Source organism: Triticum dicoccoides, chromosome 2B, assembly GCF_002162155.2.
Source record: "Triticum dicoccoides isolate Atlit2015 ecotype Zavitan chromosome 2B, WEW_v2.0, whole genome shotgun sequence".
In the NCBI taxonomy this organism is placed as follows: Eukaryota; Viridiplantae; Streptophyta; class Magnoliopsida; order Poales; family Poaceae; genus Triticum; species Triticum dicoccoides.
This window is the reverse complement of record NC_041383.1, coordinates 52814283-52838408: the sequence shown is the minus strand read 5'-3', so window position 1 is coordinate 52838408 and position 24126 is coordinate 52814283. Positions and strand designations below refer to the sequence as shown.

Below are 24126 nucleotides of genomic sequence, written 5' to 3'. Positions count from 1 at the left end.
CTAAGGAATGTTGTGTTTGTGTCGAATATTTTGTACTAGTTGGGTTACGCTTGGACTTGGTGTTGTAGTGTGGGTAGGATACTTGTAGTGTCGGAGTCGGACACGTTGTACCCTTGGCCTCTTATATATGAGGAGGCACCCCACGTTGTAACCCATGACGACTAGATAGCGACAGGCTCGCAAGGGGTGCTGGCGGCTTGTGCCGGTGCCCGGGTGGCCTGTGTTGCGGTATCTCGGGAGGAGCGCCCGTAGTCATTGCCCCGGGGAGTAGGCGAGTTCGCCGAACCTCGTTAACAAATCTCGGTGTCGTTGTTGTCTGTGATTGCTTGTTTCTCGATGGATCGACCGCGTACCTCGGATTTATTCTAACAAGTGGTATCGTGAGCAAGGTTACGAGGAGGTTGTTATTCATCGATCCGAGGATGTGAAGTAGTTGCGTGGTTTGCATGCAATCGACAGCGGCGGCGTGTCGCGTAGGGGCAGGCAGGGAGGGTCGGTCGATGGATCGACAGGCTGCCTGCGGAGCCCAAAGCGCGTTCGTGGGCAGCCGCCCAGGTGGAAGACACACGGCTGTAGCAAGGCAAGCAACCCACGGGCAGCGGTGGCTGGTGAAGTTGGGCGTACGTGTCCGTAAGCGGAGGCATCTCGACCAGGGCCGTGCACAGCAAGGCAGCGTTCGGCTGCGTACGAGATTTTGTTTTGGAGGAGGAAACGTCCTCGTGTCCGGGCCGGACTGTTGGTCGTGCAAACGCACGTTAAAAGGCAGCCGCAGGGACGCAGAACAACAGATTGAATCGGCAAGAAGTAAATCCATTGATAGATACGCATCCATCGGAAGCAAGGACAGAGGCGAAACAATCGCTAGCATCCAAGAGTTGAGCCAAGACAAGGAGCAGAACACGTGAAGACCGGAAGGATTTTTTTAGTTGGTTTTGCTATTAGTACGCGGATCTTGTTCGTGTACTTGGGGCATCGCGAGCAAAGCTCGGATAATTTTTTGCAGGGTCAGTCGTACAAAGGACCATGGCGCCATCGGGTATCAGGTTTGAGGTAGAGAAGTTTAACGAAACTGGAAGCTTTGAGTTATGGCAGACAAGGGTGAAAGATTTGTTGGCACAACAAGGATGCTTGAAGGCGTTGTTGAAGGAAGCCAAGCCAGCTAAGATGGAGGCGGATGACTGGGAGGAGTTACAGTTGAAAGCAGCCGGGACTATACGGTTGTGTCTGTCGGACCAGGTTATTTATCATGTGATGGATGAGAATTCGCCGAAGAAGATCTGGGAGAAGCTGGAAAGTCAGTTTATGTCCAAGACTGCGACGACCAAGGTGTATCTGAAGCAAAAGTTATATGGGATGAGGATGCAGGAGGGGTCGGATATTGTGGAGTATATGAACGCCTTTAATCAAGTCGTGACAGATCTAGCACGCTTAGGTGCAACTATTGACGACGAGGATAGGGCAATTCTGCTTCTTTGTTCATTGCCATCATCCTATGAGCACTTGATCACTACTTTGATGCACGACAAGGCGACCGTCAAGAATGAGGATATTACTGCGGCATTGCTATCTTATGATATGAGAAAGAAGAACGCGGTGGAAGTCTCTCATGGTGAAGGTTTGCTAGTCAAGGGTGAGCAGTGGCGGAAGGGATATGAGGCTGAAAAGAACAAGAAAAAGAAAAAAAATATACAGTGTCACAAGTGTAAGCAGTGGAGACATATGAGAAAGGACTGTCCAGAATTCAATGGTGGGGCAAGTGCTAATAAGGCAACTCATGGTGATGACTCAGACAGCAGTAGTGATGTTCTCATAGTATCAGACAGGCGGTCAACCAAAGGTGAAGCGTGGATGTTGGATTCAGCTTGCTCTTTTCATGCGACACCCAACAGGGAGTGGTTCTCTTCGTACAAGTCTGATGAGTTTGGTTTAGCCTATGTGGGCGATGACATAGGTTATCGTGTTGCTGGAGTAGGTGACATCAAAATTAAGATGTTTGACGGAGTTGAGCGGATGCTTCGGGCAGTCAGGCATGTGCCAGGGCTAAGGAGGAATCTAATTTCGCTTGGTGTTCTTCATGATGATGGTATGGTATTCCGTTGTGATCGGGATAAGAAGACCATGAGAATGATAGAAGATGAGGTGACCGTGATGATTGGAGAGAGGACGACTTCGCATCTTTACAAGTTGCAAGGGAGCACTATTGCAGGTGGAGTCACGGAGACTGGAGTTGCGGGAGTAGCAGCAGGGTCTCACGGTGGCGGCGGGTCTGGGGCAGACTCGTCGAGTAGCTCTCAGTAAGCTACGAAGAAGACAACACAAGTCCGGAGTACATGGAAGTTTGACGCATGGACAAATTCAAGGTGGTGGAGAATATTCGCCAAGGTGGAGTTTGTTGTGTTTGTGTCGAATATTTTGTACTAGTTGGGTTACGCTTGGACTTGGTGTTGTAGTGTGGGTAGGATACTTGTAGTGTCGGAGTCGGACACGTTGTACCCTTGGCCTCTTATATATGAGCAGGCACCCCACGTTGTAACCCATGACGACTAGATAGCGACAGGCTCGCAAGGGGTGATGGTGGCTTGTGCCGGCGCCCGGGTGGCCTGTGTTGCGGTATCTCGGGAGGAGTGCCCGTAGTCATTGCCCCTGGGAGTAGGCGAGTTCGCCGAACCTCGTTAACAAATCTCGGTATCGTCATTATCTGTGATTGCTTGTTCTTCGGTGGATCGACCGCGTACCTCGGATTTATTCTAACAAGGAAAACGAAGAACTCCCGGCCGTTAGAACACCTACTTTGGTAAAGGAGACAAAAGCAAAACCTTGGACGGAGATGGGCAGATAGCACTGAGTCTGTGGCGTCCAGTAGGGCAGAATCTACGTTCAAGCCAGCGAGACCAATCATCCGGTGAGGTCGAGCATGATGGCAGTGGCGACAGGCGAGTGTGCCGCTGTATGTGTCCCCGCCGATGCAAAACATGCGGGGGCAGAATTTCATGTTTTGATCCTTTTTGGATAGTATTTCAGGATCTGACCTCTGTTTGAATTTTTTTCGAGATTTGATCCTTTTGCCTACCGCCAGGGCCTCTGGCGGTAGGTTTAGATAGCCTACCGCCACGGCCCATGGCGGTAGGAAATTTATCCACGTCAGCGCGTGGAGACGGCACCGTCCCCCTCCGTCGCACCCTACCGCCAAGGGCCCTGGCGGTAGGCTGTCTAACCATACAGCCAGGGCCCTGGCGGTAGGGTCCGGGCAGTTATTTGCCCCGAAACCCCCGCGCCCCTGCCCATCTCCCCACCCCTCCCCTCTCCCCCCGTCGGCAGTTCATCCTTTTCTCCCCCAAGTCGCCCCTCTCTCCCTCTCTCATCTCCTCCACTCCCCCAATTGGATCTTCACTGATTCTTCACCGTTTTGGCGGATCGAGATGGCCCCGAGGAGAGAACCGTAAGCTCCTCCGATCCCTCCAATTAGTTTTTGCAAACTTGCTACCGATTCGACGCATTATTTGCTTGAAATCCCTCATGTTTTTGAACTTAGATTGATTTTTTTTCACCTAAGATTGATTGTAGTTGTAGTTCTTAGTTCTTTAGTAAGTAGTGGTATTGGATATGTACTCTAATCAATAGTTCATATGTTAGTGTGAAGATGAACCCTAGTTCATAATTTTTTTTGTTAAACAAATTATGATGTAATGTTGATAAAGGGATGAACCCTAGTTTGATGATGCATGTGATATGATGATATGATCTAGTGTGAAGATGAACCCTAGTTTGATGATGCATGTTGATATGATGATATGAAGATGTTGTTTGGAAAATTTTGTTTAAAAATATGAAGCTATGATGTATGTTGGAGGTTTTTTTTGATATGATGCATGTTGATATGATTTGATCCATCATGTGTAGTAGATGTTGTTGGAGGAATATGCTTAAAATTTTATCTTGATATGATTTGAGTTCATTGTTTGTTTATGTATGCTTATGCTTATGATGCTTTTGTTTATGAAACTCTATTAAGGCGTCCACCTCTTGCGGAAAACATCGGCCCACGGTACTGCATGCTGGACTGGGCATTCGACAAGGGTCATCGTGCCCGTTTCATAGAGAATGGAGAGGTAAGTGATATGAAAGAAATTTTGATCAAAGTTCTCGGATTGATGAAAATGATTTCCTAACTTTTTGGCGTTCACTTTTTGACAGACGCTCCAGCCACTGCGCATGAGGGGTCACGGGGTTCATGGGCATATGGACTACGACGAGCGCTACGCGCCGTTCTTCAAGAGAGCCCATCTATTGGGTTTCGTGCTGTCGTTCAAGCGTCAGCCGCCGATGCTTGTCCACGCGGCTCTCACAGCTCTGATTGACCGTTGGAGACCGGAGACCCATTCTTTCCATCTGCCATGCGGGGAGATGACGGTGACCCTAGAGGACTGGGGGATGATTACTGCAATGCCGATCGAGGGTCATGCACTCACCGGTCGAGTGGAGAGGGCCAACTGGCAGGAGAGGGTCACCACCCTCATCGGCGACTTCCCCGGTGCCAAGAGTAACCGTACATCCGGTGTGTCGTTGATCTGGCTCTCGGAGCACCGGAAGACATGCCCCCAAGGCACAGATGAGGCGACTGTGGAGTTGTACGCGAGGGCCGATCTGTGGTATATTCTCTCGGAGGTCGTATTTCCAGACAGCTCCGGGAACTCTGCCAACTGGGCGTATCTGTTCTTCCTAGCGGACTGGGATGCAAGGTACAGTTGGGGGGCGACATCTCTCGCCTACCTATACCGTTCGGTAAGAGAGTGTCTAATTGCGTACCTACCTACGAAAGTGTGTCCATGACATTTTCTTATATCTGATCCTCATTTGATGTTTTGCAGCTTGACGACGCAACGCAGAGGACGGGAGATAAGTCCAATATGGGTGGCTTTGTCTGGGCCTTCTCCATTTGGATGTGGGAGCGGCTGCCGGTGGGGCGTCCGGAGAAGTTGCGAAGACGCCCATGGGAAGACTATGACGAAGAAGGCGACGAGACTCGAAACCCCACCATAGCTTACGAGTGGGACGTTGTCAAACTCTACACGGGCCTAAACAAGACTTCGTACAAGACCTACACCAACGTGTTGGACGCTTTGACGCATACGCAAGTATATGAACTCGCCCAACACCTTTCTCTTTGATTCCACTATTGACCGAGAGTGCGAACTTACCAAGGTATATGTAATAGGTAATCTGGTGCCCGTATCGACAAGAACGAGAGTGGGACTTTGATCTGAACGTGATGTGCGATGCGGACCGTGGTCTCTAGCGGTGCATCGTGCCCATGATCTGTGTGTACGCCGTCGAGTGGCATTTGCCACAACGCATGGCCACGCAGTTTGGGATTTATCAGCATACCCCACCGGGCCAGCCCACCGATACCGGCAGCCACGCGCTCCACCTGTGAGCTCTTTGTTCTCCGTGAGATTATCATGTTTCTTGTTGCTTATGATGATCTCATTGCGCTTATGATGATTCTTGTTGCTTATGCCTTGCAGGATGAGCCGACAGAAGAATTAGTCGATCACAGACTGGGGAGAGGAGCATAAGACTCATGTGACGGAGTGGAACCGACGGAGGTACCGTAAAGACGTGGAGAGGAGAGTGACTAACTGGGATGATTACCTGGGCCGACACATGAGGTGGTACGATGATGGCCAGAAGCACCGTCTTCGTCTCAGGCCTCGATGGACGGCGGAAGACATCGCGGAGCTGGAGTGGGCTGACCCCGATGAACAGGCATACCAGACCGGCATTAGAGACATGCACAGTGGATTTAGGGAGTTTGCACCCCTCATCAACAGAGTGGTAAGTTCGAACTGACGGTTGATTTTAAAATATTTTATTCGTCATCGTGACTGACTTATGCCGTTGCAGTCCGGTGAGCTGAACAGATGCATCTTCGATGCCTCAGATGCACTAAGTGATCTTCCCGGGAGCATAGCATCGGAGACCAGAGTCAGGGGGACGATGAAGGTACATTTTCAGCCTCCTCGGAACAGATGCATCTTTTTCACTTGCAATCAGTCGATCTGATACTTATTATGACCTTGCTTCATTGTGTGTGCAGAAGTTCGTGCAGCGTTGTCGCAAGCTGGTAGGGCTGCTTGGGTGTGCTGGAGTTGGGTCAGTTGAAGCTTATCAGCCTGTAGCCACATAGGGTATCATCGGCTCATCGAGCCATGCTCCCTCGTCGTCTAGGTTGGTTGGGGAGGAGGAGGAGGAGGAGGAGGAGGAGGAGGCCACATATGAAGAAGGGGAGGAGGAGGATGAGAGCAACGGGGAGGAGGAGTACGATGAAGATTATGGACCTCCAGCAACTCAAACGTCTCAAGCATCTCAACTGCCGAAGAAGAGGAATCCGAAGACGAAGGATTTGCTGAGTCCGAAACCTTTCCAGAGACCGGTTCCTCGACGACCCAAGGAGAAGACCGAAGAGACTCGTTCAAAGAGTAACGAGGACCGTACCTCCAAGAGGGGAAGGAGCAACTGATTATGCCCTTCGATAGTTGGCTCTTTTAGTTTGGTTGAACTTCTTTTGGTTGAACTTTTCTAGTGGTTATGAAGCTACGTGGAACTATGTGTTTGCTATTTGTGGATCTATGTGTTTGCTATTTGTCAAACTATGTGGAACTCCGTTTACTAATTAGTTGAAGTTCGTTTGAAATGTTCTATGCACTTCAAATTTGTTAATGTGTATGTGATGCCCAAGTTAAATTGTTTGAGATCTGTGATATTGTTGTCATATTTGTGAAACTTGCTATAATGTTACTGTCATATTGAATTTGAAAAGAAGCAAGCAATTGAACTTAAATTCATAAAAAACAGGACCCTACCGCCATGGGCTCTGGCGGTAGGGTAGCACAGCCTACCGCCAGGGCCCTTCAATTCTTCGTTACAGAAACATTACACTGAAACAGGACCCTACCGCCATGGGCTCTGGCGGTAGGGTCGCACAGCCTACCGCCAGGGCTCCTGGCGGTAGGTGCTTAACGACGTTCAGCGCAGTCAAACGGCCGCCGTCCCCCTCCATCGCACCCCTACCGCCATGGGCCGTGGCGGTAGGCTATCTAACCCTACCGCCAGAGGCCCTGGCGGTAGCAAAAGGGTCAAATCTCGAAAAAAATTCAAACAGGGGTCAGATCCTGAAATACTATCCAAAAAGGGTCAAAACACGAAATTCGGCCACATGTGGGCATCTCCTAGAGATTGGCTACGCCGCCGACCCCATCCAGGACTCCATCCCATCACACAACATCCGCTTCAGGAACGACGTCGACGTGTCGAACAATCTCGACGATCGATGCCGTCCACCTTTTCCCTCCTCGTCCTCCTCGTCGTCTTCCCCGGTCGTTGGGCGAACCACCTTTGACCACCAGGGGGCGCGGGGGGAGGGCCAACAGCGTAGGACGAAAGCTCGTGGCGGCGCGCGCGCAGCGAGATTGGATCGAAGATGGAAGAGGAGGGGCAGGTGGGGTGTGGACAAGGATGGCAATGGGTCGGGTTTGGATCGGGTTGAACAATATCAAATCCATATCCACATCCATGAAGACAGTCTTTGCCCGCCCATGAAAAAACCCATGGGCGAAAAATTGTGTCCTTGTCCAAACCCAATGGATATCCATACCTGTTGGATATCCATCGGGTCCTTTCAAGACATATACATAAGGCATAACACAATGTACGCATAAGTTGTTGCACCCATGTGTTAATGCATGTGTGAAAAAGCAATGTCGGAGGGGTCGAGGGGATACGGAGCTGCGTTGTCGCAGGACAGTGGTGCTGGCTATTGCATTGCTCCACCATACATGGAGGTAGAGGCTGACAGTGCCAGCCATCTCTAGGGTGCAGGAGGAGTAAGAAGATGAGATGAGGCTGATACTTAATGAGGAGTCATTTAACGACGAGATAAAAGCATGAGAAGGGGCACAGAAGTAATATTACGGTGGGGAATGAGTGTCAACTAATAAAAGTTATGGTGGAGATTGTGCAATTTGTTTTGCATGTTTTAGATAATAATGGGTAAAATTATAGTGGGACATGTGAATGTGGGGTAGGGATAGTAGAATATTACCCATTAAGTCAGACTATCAGGTCGGGTTTGGGTATATCCATGGGTACAAGATTATGTCCATACCCTATCCATGAGTAATCGGGTCGGGTTTGGGCGCTGTCCATGGGCGCAAAAGCATATCCAAACCCTGTCCATACGGGTCGGATATCCATGGGTATCCATGTCCATGGATAAAATTGCCATCCTTAGATGTGGAGGGAGACGTGCAGCGGCTGGGGAATAGGGAAAATGGGATTAGGGATCTTAACCAAATTATTTAGAGATTAACCGTGATTGATTCTCTCCCATAAAGACATTACTAAATAATGTGTGTCAACATGAAAAGTTCTGATCCGTTCAGATTTCGGTAGCTGGGAATAAAAAGATAGTGGGAAGGGGATGGTGGGAGGTAAGGCGAAAAAAACCAGACAAAAAAAAACAAAAAAACCAGATGAAAGTGATGGGACTATTCAACCAACTCGTCCATTAGAAATAGAAATGGTCTAGTAATGCAAGATGCACCATTAATACACCTCCTTAAAAGATTAGCCATCAAGCTGCTAAGAGGTGCTTAAAATAACAATTGACAACAAATGTGGGAGGTTAATTAGTAAATAAACTAAACATGTTATTGACTTACTAGCAAAAGGGCCCGTACGTTGCAATGGGAGAAAAAATAATCATAATCTTCAATGGCAATGACCGCATTTTGTTCACATCTCATCGCATGATTTTGAAAATTTGTTCACAAATGCAAGAAAATGTTTCTTTTTAAAACTTTATTCACAAATGGAAGCAATGTTCACATTTTTTTAAAATATCGTGGTTGACAAAAAAACTTGGTAATTCAAAGAATTATTCTGAATTTCAAGAACCTTTTTTCAAAAATATACTATAATATTTCTATCCACCCCAGCAGTTAATTCTTTGAAATTCACGCGGGTATATAGTCACAAAGACTCAGATGCATTACTGTTTAACTACATAACTTCGATCATTCCTGAACATTTCTAAAAATTTGGCAACATTTTTAAAATCGCGAATTTTTTTACTATTTACAAACAATTCTTTTAAAATGTGCTTTTTTTATATTGTGAACGGTTTTTAAGCATTTTCTTTTGAAGCAGCAAAACATTATAGAATAGACAAACTTTTTTCCGAAGTTGGTGGATTTTTTTAAATTCACAATTTTTTTTTGAAATGCATCAACATTTTCTGAATCAATAAATTATCTCGTAATTCATGAACTGTTTTCAAAATTTAGGACATTTTTAAAAATTCATGAACATTTTTTGAATTAGAAAACACATTCTTCAATTTCATTAAAAAATAATACATGGACCTTTTTTCAAAATTATGAACTTTTTTATTTTACAAACATTTTTTGAATTAGCAAACACATTCTTCAATTTCATTAAAAAATAATACATGGACATTTTTTTCAAAATTTATGGACTTTTTTCTTTTACAAACATTTTTTGAATATGCGAACATTTTTAGAAAATATTGAGCATTTTTTGAATTCACAAACATTTTATGTTTTCTTGAAAGTTTTATTTCAAAATTCTCAGTTTATTTAAATGTCAAAAGCTTTTTAAGTTCAAATTTATTTAAAGTAGAAAAAACAAAACGGAACAGAATAACAAAAATAAAATACAGGGGCCCGCACATGGGCCGGCTCAAACTAGCGCGCTGTGTTTCTCCAGCGCGCCGAGCTCATTGTAGTAGGTCCCGATGCTTGGGCCGGCCCAGGTGTGGGATTCCCTGTAAAATGTTTTTTGTCACTTATAGATGACATTGGTGGTTAATATTTTGGAGACAATTTTAATGACGTACCGCCAAAAGCAATAGCCTCTTTATTATTAGGTAGGTATAGATATAGATATAGTCCCTCCGTTCCTGAATTTTTGTCTTTCTAGATATTTCAACAAGTGACTACGCACGGAGCAAAATGAGTGAATCTACACTTTAAAATATGTCTATATACATATGTATGTGGTAATCCATTTGAAATCTCTAAAAAGACAAATATTTAGGAACGGAGGGAGTAGATTTCCTGGGAAAAACACCTTTATGTATACAGTTACCTTTGCAAATTACTGGGTGCTTGGATACGTTTTAGTCCCATGACTAAAAGTAGTGGGACTAAAACTTGCTAGCCTCACCCATGCTTGGATCCAAATACTAAAGAGACTAAAATTAAGTTAACGAGCATTTAGTATCCTCCAAACCCTCCAATCCAAAACTCGCCTGTGTTAAAAAAAGAGGAGTTAAATGAGGAGAGAGAGGACTAATCCACATTCTAGTAGGGGTACCCCAGACTAAATATTTTAGTCTCAAGACTAGTTTTAGCCCCTCTTTAGTTAGGGGTGCTTGGAACTTTAGCCTCTTAAATAGACTATTTTTAGTCAGACTAAAATAAGTCCCTTGAATCCAAGCACCCTCTTAATTAGTATGCAAGAATCTCGCTATGCATACACGTCCATATCAAAAATAAAATAAACGTCAACAAAGCATGGTTGATATTTTCAATGTGCTCAAAGTTACATATAGTTTGTCAAATAGGGATAAGTATATTTTTCGTCCTCGAACTCTTCCGAGAGTTTAGAAATCATCCCTCAACTCAAAACCGGGTAGTTTTCGACCCTCAACTATCAAAACCGGATAGTTTTCGTCCCTCGCGCCGCTTTGGACGGTTTTCGTCCGTTGTGAACAGTAAACCGATGAACAGTAAATTCGAAAAAATAGCAAAAAAATGAAAAATAGTGGGATCAAAGTTCCTCGGGTGCGCAAGGTGCGTACAAATTTTCATATTGTTTGGACATTCCAAGTGCTCATGACAAAGAAAAATTTGTAAATATGTACAACAGTGAACAGTAAATTAAAAAATAGCAAAAAAATGTGAATTTTTTTGGCATCAAAGATGCTTGGGCGTGCAAGGTGCGTGCATATTTACTGTTCATGCAGACGAAAACCGCCCGAAGCAGCGTGAGGGACGAAAATTATCCGGTTTTGATAGTTGAGGGATGAAAACTATCTGGTTTTGAGTTGAGGGACGATTTGCAAACTCTCGGAAGAGTTCAAGGACGAAAAATATACTTATCCCATAAATAAAATACAAGATGCACTCTACTAGTTACAAATTTTTTTTTTACTTGAATACCGTATCGACATGTTCTAACAGAGCTGATATAATATTTCTCATTTCAAAACATGTTTTCCTTGAAATTTCCTGATTTTCTCTATGTTTATTGCTTTCAACCTTTTACGGAACTTCAGAAATCTTGTATGAACATTCATGAAAAACATCATGTTTCTTGGTTCTACATAAACGTTTCATTGTTCTTTGAGATAAATAATCCCTTTTGAACACATTTCCCTTTTACGTGTTGCCTAATTTTATCCATTCTTTATTGCTTCATCCATCAAATTGTTTTGAGTCAGGCAAGGGGCCAAATTTATCTGGTTTGAAAGTTGAGTGTCCTTCAGTATTTGAATTCATGGCTCCAAAAAGGAATCAAATCAACGACACTTCTCTCAGAAATATGTACAGTAACTAATAGCATTTCAAAATATCACACCTATGTTGTTTCAGTGAAACAAAGTTCTAAAAGAGCTTCGGCGCTCCCTCCCAAATGCTAGAAAATATCACTTCAATCTTAGATAAAAAGAGAAAGATTTACGCCGCTTATTTTTGCGGGCCCATGGCATAGTGGCACATATTTACCAGATAGGCAGATACATACAAAAAAAAAATGATGGGATTGTTCTATAAGTGGTACAGCTACTGTAATTTTGTATATAAGCATCACAGTAGTGTAGTAACTGTACTGTACTTCTGAATATGTAATTATGTATACATAATCTTTAACAGCTACTGCCCAACCCATTAGTTGCCATGATCACAAGGTCTCAACAAATGCCTCTTTTATGGCAACAATTTTAGCACAGACATCATGCATTCCTGGTCTATCTTTCGGCGATTCCATGGTACACATCAGGCCAATGCTGACCAGAGGTATAATGTACTTCTGAACACGTAGAGATGCAGCCGCCTCGTCCTCCTCAGATGGCATATGGGGATCTAGAACCTCAGCAATTCTGTCGGGGAAAGCTAGGTCAACATACTTGTGAAGGCTGAGAGCGTTACCACATAGCGCGTCCGTCGGTCGCCTCGCCGTGAGCATCTCCAGTAGCAGCACCCCGAAACCATACACATCACCAGCTGTTGAGATTTTGCATCCCATCCCGTATTCTGTAAAACCGGAGCAGTGGACATAAATACTTGGATAACTATAAAAACAAAGTGAGACCAGAGTTGAGATCGAAAGTCATTTCAAAGATTTTTTTTTTAACTTACCAGGTGCAATATATCCAATCGTTCCTCCGACGCCAATCAAGCCTTCTGGTCCGCCACTACTTGAAGAGAGAAACTTGGTGGACCCGAAGTCACCGATGCGTGAGGTCATGTCGTAGTCCAGCAGAACATTGCCAGGCTTCAAATCGCAGTGGATCAAAGGAGGTGTCAGCTGGTTGTGCATATAGTCCAGAGCAGAAGCCACATCAGCAGCAATACTTATCCGCTGGCCCAAGCTCAGCAGCCTCCTTGAGCTACCCACCCTTGGGTGTATCCACATGTCCAGGCTACCGTTTGCCATGAACTCATATACTATGGCCTTTAATTCTTCACCCTCAAAATCTACCGTTGAGCACAGAGTGATAGCTTGAACCAAATTGCGGTGGCGAGTGTGTTTTAGCACTTCGCACTCAGTGAAAAAGCTATTTCTTGAACCTTGCTCACTGAGATGGAATACCTTGATGGCCACTAGGTCTGTCTCGAACTCAAACCGGCCAATGTAGACGGATGCTGTATGACTTGAACTGATCCGGTTGACCAGAGAAAACCAATTGGTGGCTTTAAGGATGTCTCCATATGACACCCTCCTCATTGTCTCCTTGAAGCTTTCAGATGGTTGAGCTTTAGTTCCCTTCGTAATAGTGACAACAACACATAATAATGAGATCACGGCAATAGTAATTGGTGGAGCTATTATCAGCAGCAGGCGTGCGTTGATCTTCCTTCTTGTTGCTGAGGAGGTTGGGCAAATGGGCAATCCAAATATGGCAGCAGCTGTTTCACATAAGCCTGTGTTGCCTTGCAGGAATACTGCAGCTGAATTTCGAAATATGCCACCAGTCGGGATTGGCCCTTCAAATTTATTGTATGATATATTAATATAATTTAAGCTGCTGAAGTTCACAAAATACTGTGGAACTTGACCAGTTAAATTGTTCTCGGACAGATCTATCTGCTGTATGACCTTCAGTTTGCTGAAAGACTCGGGAATACTCCCGTTAAGCATGTTGCTTCTGATCTGAAGGGATAGCAGTTGAACACACAGGCCAAGTTCAGAAGGAAGGCTACCAGATAATCTGTTGTTGGAAACATCAAGGAGACCAAGATTGATCAGGTTACTAACTTCCCATGGTATTGGCCCAGTCAGGTTGTTGTTTGACAAGTCCAAGCCCAATGAAAGGGAGGAAATACTGAAGAGTTCTCTTGGTATGGATCCATTAAGGTGGTTAACTGACATGTTTAGCATAAGCAGCCTTTTGCATTGTCCTATATTTTCTGGTATGTTTCCAGACAATTCATTATCATCAAGATGAAGCTGGCTGAGTTGAACAAGATTACCCACTGTTGATGGAATCTGACCTGACAACCTATTCATGGAAAGTTTTAGGACAACCAAATTGCTCAAGTTCCAAACTGTCAGGGGAATTGGTCCTGAGAGCATGTTCCGGCCCATGTCAAGCAGAGCGAGACTTACAAGCTTCCCTATCTCAGCTGGTATGTTTCCAGAAATTTGGTTTCTTCCAAAGCTTAACCGCTGAAGCTTTGTTGAAAGTTTGCCTACTGCTTTTGGCAAACTTCCATTCAGGATATTTCCATCCATTGATAATATTAACAACTGAGTGCAATTGGTCAGAGAGGTAAGGAAGGCCCAGTCATCAGCTTCGAGTTTATTATCTCCTAGAAGCAGTTGACTCAAGTTTGCCAAGGATCCTAGAGATGGCACTACGCCAGTAAGCAAGTTGCTTGAAATATCAAGCACTTGGAGCTTTGACATGTTGGTCAGGGAATCCGGGACTGATCCACGAAATTTGTTGAGTCCCATTGCTAATGTTTCGAGGTTTGGAAGTGAGTGGCCAATGTCATAAGGTAGCTGTCCAGTAAATTTGTTGCTGCCTAGGCTAAAGAATGTGAGTGATGACACATTGTACAAGGTAGCTGGGACATACCCCGAGAACATGTTATTACTTAGATCTACCCTTTTTAGATTTGGAATTTGACCGATAGTTTCCGGAATTGATCCTGCTAACTTGTTCTGTGCTAGCAGGAGTGAACGCAAGGATGAGGCATTTCCTAAAGATGCTGGTATGGTGCCAGAAAGTGAATTCCCTGTAAGATCGAGAAACTGCAGAGCTGACGTCTTTTGGAAATGTGGGATAGCCCCAGAGAGAGCATTCGACCGGAGGTCAACAGCAGCAAGTTTGGATGAGTTGAACAAATTGGCTGGGATCCCCCCAGATAAGTTATTACGTGAGAGGATTATCTCACTAAGTGACGAACTATTTGCTAAGGAATCAGGAATAGCTCCGCTAAGAGAATTGTTTGCAAGGTTGACAGATCTAAGAGATGCAGCTGTACCTAATGACAGAGGGATGTTACCTGAAAGCCTGTTGCCAGCAAGCATCAGGGTTTGGAGGCTCCGAAGCTCACCTATCTCTTCAGGTACGCTTCCAGATAACTTATTGTTCCAAAGGTCCAACTGAACTAGAGAATTAAGGGCTGCCATGCAACTGGATAGTGTTCCTGTGAGCAGCGTAGACCTGAGTTGGAGGGACACGACGCGGATTGGGAGGGTGGTGCTGCAGGTGACCCCTCGCCAGCCGCAGAAGTTGAGCGAGTCATTGCGCCATGATCCAAGAACACGGGCAGATCCCTTGGAGATGCCAGATTTGAAGCAGAGAAGGGCTTGCCGGTCACTCTCAGATCTGTTGCTAGCTTGTGCTGATGTGAATACTATTGTGTTGGAGGACAGAAATATGAGGATGGTGTAGAGAAGAAAGAGTTCATGGTGCAACGGAGGAACCAGAGATTGGGTGCGAAAAACTTGAGGAGCCATGTCTCTCTTCTTGTCCTAATGGAGTGTGTTTATTAAAATATTTGTGTGTGCGTGCTTAGATATATGTGGAAGTAAGGGTAGGGGAGCTGACACTTGTACTTGACTTTGACTTCAGTGCCGTCTTGGTTAGCTTGCTTCTAGATCACGCCCCCCCATGATTGAAAAATAGCCTGGGCACAAAAGGAATATGTGAGAGGTTTATGTGGGTAAAGAAAACGTGTGCATATACCACTGAGTCTATCAAAGTGCAAATACAATTCCTGCTTGTTATACAACCTACAGCTTCTGTACCCCCAAATCCACCCAATCATGGAAGTACTCAGTGAACTGAACAGTACAAAAGGGGACATGTTGGCTACTCACTTACCATCATTTATTTGCCACCGTCAAGTAACAAATAATAAATATTTGTAGTTGTAGACGGTGTATTTTACAGTTTCTTGAAACCAATTTTCTGGATTCCAGTACGGTTCAGGAAGTGCCCTATTATTGTGCAACGTAGTTGACCCTCCAAAGTGCCAATTCAGTCATCAAGGACAAGAAGCAGGGCAAGCCGAAGACTTGTCCGTCCATCTTTGTCGTGCTGCAGGAAAATCAATTATTGATCCACAACATTTTAAAGTCAGTATCCAGCTATCCCCATCATCGAACTTCCTCCACACGAACCAGCTGATAGATTCAAAAGAAATGAAATGTTCCAAACATTCCTCTCCACATGATAATACCGGATTGAATACTGAAGTATACTGAATTGTGTGCACCATCTCCCAGCATCCTAACAGTAACAGGACGACCACAAATTGCAGTATCACGTACCCGAGAACCGCAGAGTCGCAATCAACTCGAACGAATTCGAGCACAAATTTGGTGTGGAGAGAGAGAATGACAGATGCAGGTACAGTATACCTGGGGTAGGGGAACATGCCGAGGATGTGGCCCTTGGTCTTGGAGACGCCGATGTCCGGCCGGCCGGGGCTCAAGACGCTGTTCCTCGCACTGCATCTGCCGTGGTGCCACCTCGGCCGGCCCTGTCCCGCCTCGCCTGCGGCGGCGGCGGGAGATTGCGGCCGGCGCTCGCGTCGTTGAGGGCCACTGGATTGGGGTGGGGAGAGAAATGGGAGTTTCCCCGAGTGACTGAGATAGAGGAGAGGATTTGGTAGGAACAATGGAGAGGAGTAGGGGTAAAGTGGTCATTTTCATGAATAGCATCAGACTTCAAGCAATTCCAGTAAAAATGGTTTTACGGAATGACCGTATAATCTATATCTATACCAATATAAAAAGACCCAGTGGGGCAGATCCAACAGATCTCGGTCATCCATTAGCGTTAATCCGACAGTCCTTATTGTCCTAATGGTGAGCAACTAAACACATTTAGCGCTAAATGCATTTATTGCTAATCAATCCTTTCTCTCCCCGACCCCCTTTCTTACATACCCTTTCACATGAAATGAAACAGCCATAGCGATCCGTCGTGCGATCCCCTTCCTTACGTACCCTTTCACACAAAAGGAAACTGCCACAGCGAACCTTCATGCGATCCTTTTCCTTACGTACCCTTTCACACGAAAGGAAACTGCCACAGCGAACTGCCCCAAGGCGCCGCCCCATCACCTCGCTTCAGTGACGCACACCGCCCCATCGCCTCGACCCACAACAACTTCAAGGACGCCGCCCCTCACATCTCTGTGCCGCCTCTACCCATCGCCTTTCCCGGCCTCGGCCGTAGTGACGCCGCTGCAACTTCAAGGATGCCGGCTGTCGGGGACGCCGCCTACACCACCTGGCCGACCGGCGAGGGCGTGTCGGAGGCGCCGCCTGGACTGCCCATCGCCGTTGGACCTGTCAGGGACGTCGCACGGCCATCCTTTGGTGTCGGGCTGTCGGACCATCATGGGCACTGCCTGGACCACCTGCTCGTCCCTCTCCGTTGGGCCTAGGTCATCAGTGCCGCCATCAGGGGATGCCGCCGTCAAACACGCAGCCGCCGTGCCAGAGGTCTTTCATCTCTACTTTCTTCATTTCTTCCGGAGAAGATTAATTCATGTTTCACTGAACAGAAAAGCAGCCTGTATGCACTAAAAACTGAACCCAAATCAAGCTTCGTAAAACTAAACCAAAAGCAGCCTTATGTGCACACATTCAACAGTTATTAAGCTTCATTACCAATATGCGCTATGAAACAACTAGGTTACACAATGATATGGAACTTTTGATAGCAGCTGGGTAGTGGATCAGTTGTGCTGATTTCAATGGATTGTGCTTAGATTGTTGGATTTCTCTTTTAGCGGCATGAGGACAAGGTATGTGCCCCCTCCCCTGGTCACTTGCATATGCCATTGACTACGTTGGGTTAGTACAATTTTCAACCCATTTGAAGGAAGAGATGGACCTGCCGCTGGTGGTGCTTACACAAACTATTTATTTTGATGCTACTTTTTAAAAGAAAATTCAGGTATATCTTCAAGCCGAATTAAAATTACACGTGCGTTGCACGTGCACATTTACTAATTTATCAAAAGTTGTCAGACAACAATTTTTCTCTCAGCTCCAGTAGAGAGGGATGACTTGTTTTTAGAAGGGAGGGGTAAAGCGATAATTCACCCTGGAGCCCGGGCTCAGCTGCTCCCGGTCAGCAAAAAATTCAAAAAAAATACTAGAAAAATTCAAAAAATTCAATAATGTGAAAGTGCATTCAATAATGAAACTAATGGTATTGATTTGTTATTGTATATGTTAATATTTCTATCTATAAACTTTGTCAAAGTTCATGAAGTTTGACTTTGACCAAAGCTAATACACTAAGTAAATAAAAACGGAGGGAGTACAACCCTTTTTTTTTGCGAGAAAGAGGGAGTACAAACTTTATGTGCTCTAGACAAAGAAAACAAGTAGTTCCGTATATATTTAGGTCACAGTGAGCTGAAATGTTTTTTTCTTTTTTGCCTGAGGCACATAAATGCATATTTTCACAATCCCTTCGTTGGATTATTTTATATATTAGAGAGATGCTTCACTATTTATTTCCTATCTTTTGATAAATTTTAAACCCTTAAAAGCTTAGCGAGCCTAAACAAGTTTTGCGGCAAGATATGGTAGACACAGTTTTACCCAACATACGGACTAAAATGAGTGAACAAACGCACTAAAACGTGTTTATATACATTCAACTCAGAAAGAATTTGGTAAAAGATCCCATATTTGTTTCTTTTCAGTCCGTCCTTTCTTTGTTTCCCTTTCTTTCCGTTTTTTCAAATATTTTGTCACATTTTTTTAATCTTTCATGATTTCTGAAATGGATGTTCCCTTTTCAAAACACATTTTCCTTTTCCCCATAATTCCTAATTTACTCTTCTTTTACAGCTTTCGGTTTCATTATTAATACAGTAACACTCCATCAGTCATACCTCTTTGAGGCACGTATAGGCAAGGGGCCAAATTTATCTGGTTTTGAAGACTGAGTGTCAACTTTGTCTTATTTTATCATGGACCAAAAAATTAACCAAAAAATAATGCTTTGCTTTATTAAGCTGGGCATAAGATTTTATGGGAGGAAAACGCATTCATATATACAGTACCCTTTACAAAATTAACTAGTACTCCCTCCATAAACTAATATAAGAATGTTTAGATCACTAAAGTAGTGATCTAAATGTTGTTGTGTTAGTTTACAGAGGGAGTACACGAATTTCGCCATACACACAGCTCAAGGTCAAAATAAAAATAATTCAGTAAATATACAACAAAGAACAGTTGATACTTTTTGTAGCCAATTATTGCCACTGCAAATTATATCTATGTGCTCAAGCCTCAAAGTTTCTTCCAGTTTGTAAATAGACAGGGTACTATGAAATGAACTTTACCTGTTACTACATTCTTAATAATATATATAAAGAATCAGCGTGCTCTAACAGAGCAGAAATATTCATCAATCGTCATCACGGTGTTCCAGAAAAGCATCTCTTATAGCAGAAAGTTTTGCACAAACATCTTTCATTCCAGGTCTGTCCTTCGGAGATTCCACAGTACATGCCAGCCCAAGAGCAACCAGGGGGACAATATATGTCTGCGTCCATATTTCTGCACACCCTTGATGACGAGGATCCAGAATCTCCGCGACTCTTTCAGGAAACATGGATTCAGAGAAACTGGGAAGGGTAAGTCCATCAACAAACATATCATCGGTTGGTCTTTTTCTGGTAAGCAACTCCAGCAGAAGCACTCCAAAACTATATGCATCAACTCCTACGGTGATCTCGTAACCTAACCCGTACTCTGCAAAGAACCAATGCTTTAGAATAATTCACATACGTAAAAGACAAAGTATAATTAAGCTGAAACGGAAAAGCAAAACTCACCGGGAGCCATGTATCCAACTGTTCCTCCAACATCATCCAGGCTTTCAGGAATAAACATATTCGACAAAAACTTTGCTGAGCCGAAATCACTGAGCCGTGCAGTCATGTCATCGTCCAACAGGATATTCTCTGGCTTCAAAGGTAAAGTTCCTTTGTAGCTCAGGCTACATGAAACCTCTTATCTTCAGCCCTCCAACATTGCTTTGAGATCCATACTCTTCAACTAACTTACAGCAAGAAGATTTCTCTTTTTTGTTTCTCTCAAATGAAAGAACATATAGACCTCAAACTCTCCAGATCAAACAAACATTCTAATTACTATGTGGGAAAAAACTTTCAGATTTTTTGGACCAACATAAATATACAAAATGAGGATTTTTTTATTAAAAAAATAAATTTTAGCATTTAAATTGCATGAAAAAATCTGAAAGTTTTTTCCCACATAGTAATTAGAATGTTTTGTTGTCCTGCAAAGTTTGAAGTTTATATGATGTTTCGTTTGAGAGAAACAAAAATGACAAATGTGCCTGCACGAATCACTATGCAAAAATGGATGGCTAAGATAAGGGGTACCACGTAGCTCGAGCTACACAAAACCACACTCCTCGGCTTCAAATCGTAATGGATCAAAGGAGGCGTCAGTTGGTTGTGGACATAATCAAGAGCAGAAGCCACATCTGCCGCTATGCATATCCTCTGCCCAAAGTTTAGCCCTCTGCCTGGGATTCCACTGTGTTGCTCAGAGTGTAACCATCTGTCAAGGCTGCCATTAACCATGAACTTGAATATCAACGCTTTGAACTCATGATTTTGTGAATCAAATGTCGAGCATACGGTCACAGGACACATTATATTTCTATGGCGGGTGTTTCGTAGCACTTCACACTCAATAAAGTAACTATCACTCCCAGTAGGTTCACTCATGTTGAATACTTTGATGGCAACCAATCTCCTGTCGAACTTGAACCTACCAACATAAACTGACCCAGTAGAGGTTGAGCTGATAGTATGAAGCGAAGAAAACCAGTTGGTAGCTTTAAGAATGTCCTGATATGACACCCTCTTTAGCTTCTTCTCATCGTTGCACAGAACTGTATGCACTTCTTTTCTCTTGTGATGGGTAACAAAATGAAACATCTTCTTGGACACAACCGCCAATTGGAAAAATAAGAACACTGCTCTCTTCCAAAGAGCGGGCAGAAAGCATAGCAAGACTAGGGAAGCAATAGTAAGTGGTGGTAGTACAATTAGCAGCAAGGTTGCCAGCAAGGACATATGGTGCTTTGTTTTAGTTGCTGAAGATGAGATGCCAGGACAAATTGGTAATGCTAGCCTCGAGGAATTCGAACAGAGTCCCTTGTTTCCATCCAAAACTACTGCGGCAGAATTCTCAAAGATCCCACTTGTAGGAATAGCCCCTTCCAAGTTGTTGTAAGATAGATCGAGTTGCTCCAACTTAGGAAGGTACCCAAATAATTCAGGCACGGCACCAGATAAGTCATTGTGAGAAAGATTAATCTGTAGGGTTGATGCTAACTGCCATCTTGCTGGAATTTGTCCATGAAACTTGTTTACTTCCATGTGAATGGATGTTGGACCATCACCAACACCATGTGTACCAAGTTCCGATGGCAGTTCCCCAGTGAGATTGTTGTGTGAGAAGTCCAGACCCAAGGAAAATGGAGGATTGACAAAGAGTTCGACTGGTATTGACCCATTGAGGTTGTTTCGAGACAAGTTGAGTTCAAGAAGTCCCTTGCACTGACCTAAACTACCAGGTATATTGCCTGTCAACTTGTTATCACTAAGATAAAGCTTGCCTAGTTGAGTAATGTCACCAACCGAGGGAGGGATAAGACCTGATAATTTGTTGTTTGATAGACTTATGATATATAGGTATTGCAGCTTCCCAATGGTAGAAGGTATGTTTCCCGAAAGAAAATTGCTTTCCATCCTAAGTGAAGTGAGATTAACAAGATTGCTAATCTCAACAGGTATGGAGCCTGAAATTTGGTTTGATGCAAGCGATAAATCTTCTAGTGTCGGGGAAAGATTAACAACTGCTATAGGTAAGCTGCCATTCAGAGCATTCCCTTCCAAGGACAATTTTGTCAGCTGGCTGCAACTTGCCAGAGATGTGAGAAATGACCAGTCATGTGCTTCTAGCAAGTTCCTCCCTAAATCTAACTGACGCAAGTTTGCCAACGAACCAAGAGATGGCATAGAGCCATGTAACGAGTTGTTTGAAAGATCAAGTATTTGAAGATTTAACATGTTGGCTAGTGAAGCAGGGATCAGGCCCTCCAGCTTGTTGCTTCCCAGGATTAGGGAATGGAGGTTTGGTAGTGAGTAACCAATGTGAGATGGTATCTGTCCAAGAAGGGCATTGGTGCCTACGCTAAAGTATTTGAGTGATGTCATGTTGTAAAGAGACAACGGGACACTCCCTGATAAACAGTTGAAACTTAGATCAAGCTCAAGCAGTTTTGTAAGGTGACTCAAAGTCTCTGGAATTAATCCCGATAAACTATTTTGGCCGAGCAATATAGAAGTGAGGGATCAAACATTTCCTAATGAAGGAGGTATGCTTCCAGAGAGGAAGTTTCCTGTCAGGCAAAGAAATCTGAGAGTTGTGGCTTCATGGAAAGGTGGGATGGCTCCAGTCAAAGAATTCATCTGGAGATCAACCACAGTAAGCTCAGATGAGTTATCAAACAAAGTAGAAGGGATCTCTCCAGAGAGGCTATTACGTGACAGTATAAGTGTGCTGAGTGTGGAGGTACCGGCCAATGAGAGAGGGATACTACCGGTACGCGTGTTGTTTGCAAGATTGACATAGCTAAGAGAACCGGTAGCGCCTAAGGAAATGGGGATGTTACCTTGAAGACTGTTGCCGGCAAGATTCAGTGTACGGAGGTTTGGAAGCTTACCCAGCTCTTCAGGGATGGTTTCCGACAGATGATTATCGGCAAGGTTCATCCACGATAGAAGAGCCAAGTTGCCTAGGCATCCAGATAATTGCCCACTGAGTTGTACAGAGCTGAGGTTAAGAGAGATTACCTGGGGTGGAAACGTTGTGCCGCAGTTGACCCCTCTCCAGCTGCAAAATTTTAGTGAGTCATTGCTCCATGAGTCTAGTGTGCCAAAGGCATAAGAGTTGATGCCGGACTTGAAGCAAAGGAGGGCCTGGCGGTCGATCTCAGATATGTTTGCTTGTGCTGCTGCTATTGGTGTGGTGATGAAGAGGGGAAGGTTAGCAAAATGGAGAGTGGAGATAAGATTGAGAACATGATATCTAGAGTTTACAGGAAGTGGAGGACTACAAGAACTTGGGAGTGCTTGCTGCTTCGGTTGGAGCCTGGAAGATCTTGTGTCTTTTAAAGGATTTGTGTGCCAGAAGCTATGTTTGACAAAGTTGACTTGATTTGGTACAGGATTGGCGGTTGTCTCACTCAGACTTTTGCAAGAAAACGTGATGCAAGGGATAAGTAGAGGCCGAAATCACTATTTTGACCTTTTCAGCGATCTTTGCCACAAAGTGAACTCGACATGAAAGTATTTCACGATCTAACCCTTTTAGCAACGCCACAGCCCGTGGCGTTTCTTCTCCATAAAGAAACGCCGAGATATCTCACGTTTCAGTCCACATTCAAACGCCGAGCTAGCTAGCGTTTTCGCTCCACATGGAGACGCCAAAGCTTATGGCGTTGCTAGCTGAAACTCTCTTAGTCTTAGGAAGGAGCTCGCGGATGCCAACGCGCACCGGGACGCCGATGCGTCCCGACCGTTCGCTCGCTCGAGCACCGCCGCCGTTGCCATCTCAAATCCAAGTGCAAGACATCAGGTCGTGTCGTCAGGAACCGCATGGTGGTGCGCCGTCCTTAGCCTGGCCGGTTCGTACTGCGGAGAGGGTTCCGGTGCATTGAGCTGGTTGTTGGTAGGAGCAAAGTGCACGCCGGGTGCAGTGGGAGCATGAGACACGGAACGAGCAAGGGGTCCGAGCTCTTGGTCTCGCGCTCTGCCGTCTTCGAACAGGTTGAGAAGAAGGAATAAACGGCGGCGCACATGGTCGCCAGAGTCACCAGTCTCGACCTCGTCGACAGCGCCGCCGTGCGACCATGCTCGCCGCTCGCGTGAACACATCTGCCCGGCGAGCTCGGCCGTCTCGCCGGCTCCCTGCATCGCTTGAGCTGTCGCGCATCTACCTGCCACCGCTGACTGAGCTGAGCTCAGTGCAGGGGAGGAGGACGAGCTAGTGAGCGACGTGACTAGTGTTTGTTGCTTTTGCTGTGGTTTTAGCCAGCCGGCCGTATCTTTCCTGATTTCTCCACGAAAAAGTTTGCATTATCCTCCTAGCTTCCCCAGCCCCTCCCTTCATGCCTTTTGTACGTGCCATTGCTCGCCGTAGCTAGCTAGCAACGCCATGAGCTTTGGCGTTTCGGCTTGGGCAGCAACGCCAAGATGCTTGGCGTTTTCATGTGGAACGGAAACGCTAGCT

The 24126-nt window shown here is 44.9% G+C and overlaps 1 protein-coding gene and 1 pseudogene across 5 annotated transcripts; both read right to left on the bottom strand.

Moving 5' to 3' along the window:
- Positions 1-11823: 11823 nt before the first annotated feature.
- LOC119362098 (probable LRR receptor-like serine/threonine-protein kinase At3g47570) lies at positions 11824-16379 on the bottom strand. Of its 5 annotated transcripts, none has more exons than XM_037627286.1 (3): positions 15638-16379; positions 12441-15440; positions 11824-12335 (listed from the first exon to the last, which is right to left on the bottom strand). In XM_037627286.1, the coding sequence occupies exons 2-3, from the start codon at positions 15268-15270 to the stop codon at positions 11983-11985; spliced, it is 3183 nt and encodes a 1060-aa protein (XP_037483183.1). In that variant the 5' UTR covers positions 15271-15440; positions 15638-16379; the 3' UTR covers positions 11824-11982. The 5 variants fall into 5 exon arrangements, with proteins under 5 accessions (XP_037483183.1, XP_037483185.1, XP_037483186.1 ...); XM_037627288.1 differs by having other exon boundaries at positions 12441-16045; positions 16177-16379; XM_037627289.1 differs by having other exon boundaries at positions 12441-15853; positions 16177-16379.
- A 2806-nt stretch (positions 16380-19185) lies between these two features.
- LOC119367078 lies at positions 19186-22669 on the bottom strand (annotated as a pseudogene).
- Positions 22670-24126: the final 1457 nt, after the last annotated feature.